Source organism: Physcomitrium patens, chromosome 10 (assembly GCF_059467195.1).
Source record: "Physcomitrium patens ecotype Gransden chromosome 10, ASM5946719v1, whole genome shotgun sequence".
In the NCBI taxonomy this organism is placed as follows: Eukaryota; Viridiplantae; Streptophyta; class Bryopsida; order Funariales; family Funariaceae; genus Physcomitrium; species Physcomitrium patens.
Window position 1 is genome coordinate 15,967,884 of NC_143419.1, and position 6,793 is coordinate 15,974,676.

The 6,793-nt window shown below is 37.0% G+C and overlaps 1 protein-coding gene across 1 annotated transcript; it reads right to left on the bottom strand.

The window, feature by feature from the left end:
• Nucleotides 1–821: 821 nt before the first annotated feature.
• On the bottom strand, nt 822–2,799 carry LOC112287404 (uncharacterized). Its single transcript, XM_024530346.3, has 5 exons — nt 2,642–2,799; nt 1,967–2,178; nt 1,674–1,818; nt 1,391–1,547; nt 822–1,236 (listed from the first exon to the last, which is right to left on the bottom strand). The coding sequence occupies exons 1-5, from the start codon at nt 2,726–2,728 to the stop codon at nt 1,154–1,156; spliced, it is 684 nt and encodes a 227-aa protein (XP_024386114.1). The 5' UTR covers nt 2,729–2,799; the 3' UTR covers nt 822–1,153.
• Nucleotides 2,800–6,793: the final 3,994 nt, after the last annotated feature.

Below are 6,793 nucleotides of genomic sequence, written 5' to 3' on the forward strand. Positions count from 1 at the left end.
AAAAGCTGCATAACACATAGTTGGACCTCCCACTAAGTTTCCCGGTTTTAGAAATTTTTCAACAAAAATATCATAATCGAAGAAAAGAAATTGAATTATAAGTAGGTAGAAGGAAAATAAAAAAATAAAAAAGAAGAAAAAGAAGCTACTGATTTTTTAAAAATAAATTAGGTACCATACATATTGAGGTCTATAATTGTTTGTCAATTTAAGATCATACGCCTTTAATATTATCATTGTTACTATTATTTTTCGTACTGATACTGATCCTAATATTTCTAGCTGCAACAAGTTTTATAACTTGCACAACGAGCCAAATCGCACAGGTTTGCAAAATTCGGAGAAAAAAAAATTGGTATAAATAATTGTGCGATCAAATTTCAAATCCTTCACACATGATTACTCATTCTTAAAAGAAATTCCCTTTTCTATTTACCAAGTTATGCACAACCACTTATATACTTTTGAAAATTTTCATGACGGACAGAAAGGGAAAAATCATCTTTGAATGGGACTGTTACAGATTTTTTGTGACTAGCTATCCGTACATACCTGTTCATATATACCCATATAAATATTTACATTCATAGACCAAGTCAATTCTAACTGTATGTATAAATGTGATTTAACTGAGTACATAGAATTTGCATCGAAAATTCATCCCAAGTCAACGAAATGGAGCCATTAAATTTCGGTGAAGAGGGTTCAACGATCACTGCCATGAAACAGAAAGTTCGGCACAAATGCTGAACAAGAACACGTAATCTTGTTATTACTCATCGGCTAGCTCCGGAGAATGGAATACTTCGAGAGTACTGGTATACACATGATTTTCTTTTTATTTTATTTATAGACGGATTTTATTACAATCGACGAATGGTCACAAAATCGTCGATGACACCAAGCATTTTTAAAAGTGAAATGAAATCAATCTTTGAACAGTGCCGCATTGGACGTTTCGATCCAACATCTGGACAATTCGTATCCAGAAAATTGCCGGCTGACCCCCAGAGACTACTGAAAAGGGAACTCTACAGTTTCTACAACCTCATCATCCCAGAGATGAGCGAATGACAAGAGATTTCAACAGTCTTGCCACATCCGTAGCTAGCTCACGAGATCAGTTCTGGTTTTTGTAGGGGGGGACGTTTATCTACATTGAGAGAGCAGCGGCAAGAGCTCCAGTGAGAGCAAATACCCATGTTCCGATGGCCAAAGAGGAAGCGGCGCCGATTCCTGAACACACACACACACACACACACTCACTCACTTAGTTTATCTCGCTGACAGTGCTTATTCAAAAGTTTTGTGAAGTGTTGGACTGGTAAGCTGGAAGAGTTGTCTATGTCAATAGCTGCTCTGAGTCCACACAGGGGGACATATAAAGTACCCGGAGTAGGGGTGTCGTCGTCGTATCCGGGGACAGCACTCAAGGTAGTGTTAGGAAGCAACACTCGGTTGATGATGTGCACGATGTTGTTGCACACTCTCAGGTCGGCACTTGTGACGGTGGCATTGCTGCCGCGTCCAATGAAGTTTGTTCGGACCTGCGATGCAGAGAAGACGGACACCGACATCTGATGATTCGGCTGGAAACGTACAGAATAAAGAATACAAGCGACCAAAGAAGTAATGAAGCTAAAAGAGGCCGTGAAGGGTATGACTATGCTTACGGTGTTCCCGGTATTGACTTTATCAACAGTGATGGTGGCTCCATAAAGGCCGGTGCTGAGGACCTTGTTGTCCGAGAGCTGGTTGATGGTGAGCGGGGAACCAGGGATGATATGATACAAGATAATGCTCCCGGCGCGGTTGTTGCTGTTGACGTACCAAACATCAAAATTAGGCACATATTCATGCAGACCAGCTATCAATTATTAACACGTTCCATGCTGATGGCCATGGCTCAAATTGTCCACAAGATTTCAGTGAGGCCAAAGAGGGTTGAATCGATGTGCACGCTTACTCTCCAGTAACCTGCTCCAAAGTCAAGTTGTTTGCTTGCAGCAACGGATATAAGCCGTTTGTACCGTTGAAAGCATCATTTCTAGGTGCAAGGAGAGTGGCGTTATTTGTCTTGCTGAGTCTATCTTCGAGATCAGCTGCATCGATCACTTGTACAAAAATCGACAGATCAGGGTTATTCTTCATGGCCTGAATAAGGTCCGTGCTACACCCCTGCAGACGTCCAAGTTACGAAAAGCTCAGTAGAGGATAGCATGCCCATTACAAAGGTTCCAACACACTAGGCACTGGTCAAGTATTCTGAGGTGTAAGCCGCACAAAGTTTAGCAGAAAAAGAAAAAGAAAAAGAAAAAAAAAAAAAAAACTATTGTTCCAGCTCAGTACAGATGATTCGATGAGTTTGTGCCGGAATGTTGGAAACGCTTTGCAAACTGAAAACCGTCGGAATATTAATGAACATTTGCCATGGCACCCAGCTAAAAAGAGCCTTCTCATAACTGCTTGTCGCAGCAAAAACAAATTGTTCCAGATCACGCACATCATGCACTTATCCAACCGAGCACCGTGGATTCCATGGTCTAAAAAGATAGGTTACATGACATCTGCTGCATGGGAGAAGATCCATAGCTTTTGTTATTCTACAGCGCCTTGATTTGATAAACCTTCTCGAACTCACCTCAACCGCCGCGTAAGCTCCAGGTGCAACAGCAAGTACCAACATAACTGCAAGAACACAGCTCCGGACTGCCATCGAGTAAGCCATCTCTAGTTACTTCGAAGTCCTCAACTAGTAGCAGATTTGAGAGATAAGATGGGAGGGATGAAGTGATCGAAAACAGGACAATGTGCTCTACCCAAGTTGCACCGGAATGTATTTGAAGGATCCATGATAGCCGATTTGAATAGAAAAAAACAGTCCACGCAGGTGGGTACAGCGCCAGATGGCGTGGTAAGCTAAAATCCACAGCATTAGCTAGAGGCCACTTGGCTATTCAGGATTGGATCGCCGACCGTGTTTCTCTGACCCGTAAACCATAACTGCGAATTGCACCTTTTACCACCAGTCGTCACCCATCCAAAATCACAGGTTAGTTAACGTTAGATCACCTGGACCGGTCGCACCGATTACCGGACTACAAGACCCTGATCGGGCCGGTTCCTTTGCGTCGGATCGACACAATTGTTATTTATGGATTCACAATCGGCATCACTTCTGCCTAATATCAAACAGTACCATGCATTAATCTAAACCCTCCATTACTTTTCTTCTTTAGTTTTTCTTCACTTTTCTATCTGCTCATTGACCAAGCCCAGAGCACAGTCTGTTCGATTCCCCGTCGAAGTTTGAGAGCGCGCAATTTTTATTTTTATTTTTTATTTTATTTATTCATTTATTTAAGACAAGACAAGTGAGAGAAGGATCACATGAACTATATGCACATGGAGAGTACGGGCAAGTGTCATTGTTGCAACGACCGGGTGTGGGTCGGCCAACGTTCTCACTTCTACTCGGAAGACGAACCATGACAAAACCACAGCAAAAACGGATAACCTCCCCTCCCACCCCCATTTCACGCAATCGGAGAATGTTTTGACTGTCGAGATGGTGCTCTCTCATCTCGCCAGGCAAACAAACAAACCCCTGCTTCCCCAACTTAACAGTCGGTTGCGCTTTTCTACTATTCTTCCACAAGCCTGTAAATAAAAAAAAACACACACACAGTCTTCTTCTTCTTCTTCTTCTTCTTCTCCATCTCGGAAGTTGAGCTCCAAGCCCCACATCTCTCTCTCAACTTCTGACCTCCATCTGTACATCGCCAGATCTCTCTTCGGTTTGAGCTGCTGTGCCTTCAAACAGACCTAATCACGCACGCCCACCCACCCAACCTCGATCAGTGGAAATCGCATCATTTTTGCGACCGGCGACGAGGCTCAGGATTTTTCCAGCACACACAAAAGGTGGCGGCTTGGGAACAGCGCAGTCGACGTGGATGGACAGAACATTTCATGGTATATTATCATCCACTTCTAAACAGCCGAGTCCTGGGGTGTCCACGTGGATGAGCCACGTGGCATATGGAGAGTACACCAAGTAGCAGGATTGATTGAAGGGGCAAGGGGCTGGTTCTGGGTGACGTGGCTTGCATGGCCCTCAAATAGCCCATTCCTGACACATGCCATGTCTTCTTTTTCCCAGGATAAGGATAAAATTTCATTCTATATATATGCAAATAAATATTATTGTTATTATTGCTATTTTCTCTAGGATATGGATAAGGAATGAAAAAGTTGAGATAGTATTAGGTATCATTTTTCTCAACCTTCATGCATTGCAGCATGTTGGTTTTGAGGGTTTTTAGTAAGTGACTGGCATCTTTATTCTGTTTATTTAAAGTTCGTTAACATTTTGTTGGCCATGGAATTGGCCCATAGTTTCATGTGGCCCTTTTGCTGTTGTTGTTGTTGTTGTTTTCCTTTCACTGAAAACAGTGCCAGCTCATGCTGGTGTTTGATTGTGTAAAACTTGCTGCTCCTAAACTCTAGTAGTTTCCTAGGATATGACAACTGTATAACAACTGGCTCCATTGCATGCTGGGTATGGCTAAAATGGAGAGAGATGTCACAGATAAAAACTCATAACCTAAAACTTGGGGGAATGGAATTATCAGCTGCTCTACCCACAACAGAAGAAAATACAGAAAAACAACAGCCTTATTAATATTGTTCAAACTTATCCTCAAAGACCTGCTCCACAAGATCTGTCCACCTGCACTTCCACTCACTTTTTTGTATTATAAATGCATTCGTGTCATTACATGCCACAGTTGAGCGTTGCATTTCTGGTGTACAGTAAACAACAACAACTTTGGTGTTTTGAAAACTGTTCAACTGCAAAACTGGGGTTGTTACTGCATTGGGTCAGGCAAATACATGGCAAACTGCTTTGCAAAATAATCATAATAATAATAGTTAAAAATCAAAACACACTACTGCAGTATTGACATACAGATGCTGCAAAAATCAAAATCATGATCACTTGATACCTCAAAAATAATAAGGTCACCAATCATTACTATTATTAATTTCCTTGTCAAATTGCAGCTCTTACCTCAGTTCTGAAACTACTTTTTATTGCCAACCTTAAGGTGCAGTTTGACAAGCACCATCTATTGGACCAGTTTGTTACAATTAACATTCTTAGAGTGGTAGATAAATATGGAGCATCAGAAATTGCTTTTGTTATTTTTATTTTGGAATATAGGGAGGTGTACCCCCTTTTCTTTAGTGCATATGATTAATTAATTTATTTATTTATTATATTGGTTTCATTTCTTTTTTATAATTCTTTTATTATTTCAAGGCTTTGTTTTGGGATGAGAGATATAAACCTTCAAGGGGAAGAATTAATAGTTCTATGTGTTTAAGTTCCCATTTTAAAAAGTTCTTTTCTTATTAGTGCCAAGCTAAGATTTTGCAAAGTTCTTGAAGTGACTTTAATTGTTTTGGAATTGTATTCAAGCCATATCTTTGATCTTGTATAACTAATTCTTTCATATTCTACAAGTGTATTCTAAATCATACTTTTTAGTTTTGAGTTATTTTAACTTTCATATCTAAATATTGTGACAATGTTATATTTTTAAATTGTTTGAACATAAGAATATACTATAAATAGTTTCAATATTTTTATATCTATCATTTAAGTAAGATTATCACCAAAAATTATTTATTTTATATCAAGAGCTTGCAAAGGTCAATATGTAGGCCATATTTTGTAAAGCATGTATAACATACTTATTTCATAATTTTACATTCTAAGAGTTATTGCATAATGCCAAAATTTGTTTAAAACCATTTCGTTTATATATTTTTTTAATAAAAAGATCAAACTTACTATTAACTAGTAGAAATCCATGCCATTGGGCACATAAAGTTTATCAGTTGTTTATTTCTAATTTATCTTAGTATTCTTTTATCTATCATAGTGATGAGCTCTTAGTTTGTCTTAGTTTATCTAATTTATCTTATTGTTCTTTTATTTATCTTAGTGACATGTTCTTATAATACCTCAAATGGCCAATGAGAGGCATTTTTTCTCTCTTTTATATATCCTTTTCTAATATAAACTCAATAGAACATAAACAAGCTTATTTATTATATAGATTCTATTAGTGAGATTTTGTTTTAATGTATTTTGTACAAATCCTCATATGCCAACCTAATCAAATATGTATATATATATATATATATACATATATATATTCATGCATATTTGGTTTTGTTTTTTTTAAGAATAGATTTATTATTTTACTTGTATTTTGAATTAGAATTTTAATTTCACATATTAATTTAGATAAGAATAGAAAGAAGTTGTTTCTTAATTAATATTCTTTTTTTCTTCATATTATATTCTTTCAAATTATATAGACTAGATCAAAAAAAGATAGAATGTCATTTCATAATATACATGCGCAGTTGCAAATGAGCAAACTTTCTTATATTTATTGCTAAATAATATATATATATATATATATATATATATATATATATTTCATGTTTAAATAATCTATTGAAACTTAAATAGTAAAAAGAAACCATTAGCTTTTTCTACTATTATGTATATTCTTATTGAATATTTTTGCAATAACTTTTGATTCTTATATAATAACTCTTAACTATCAGATTTGCATCTAAAATTAAATTAAGTTTTATATAAATCAATCTTTTGTTGTGTTTAACTTTTTTTTATACTTATATACTAAAAAAATCTTTTAGAACATATTAAAGATATAATTTAGTGATCCAATTTCTATTTAATTTCTTTTTA

What these genes read in the sequence shown, in the direction of transcription:
- LOC112287404 (XM_024530346.3), bottom strand. Translation starts at nt 2,728, where the DNA reads ATGGCTTACTCGATGGCAGTCCGGAGCTGTGTTCTTGCAGTTATGTTG. An exon ending in GAGCTTACGCGGCGGTTGAG is followed by an intron (nt 2,179 to 2,641) that starts GTGAGTTCGAGA and finishes GGACGTCTGCAG; the next exon opens with GGGTGTAGCACGGACCTTAT. An exon ending in CGACGACACCCCTACTCCGG is followed by an intron (nt 1,237 to 1,390) that starts GTACTTTATATG and finishes GTGTGTGTTCAG; the next exon opens with GAATCGGCGCCGCTTCCTCT.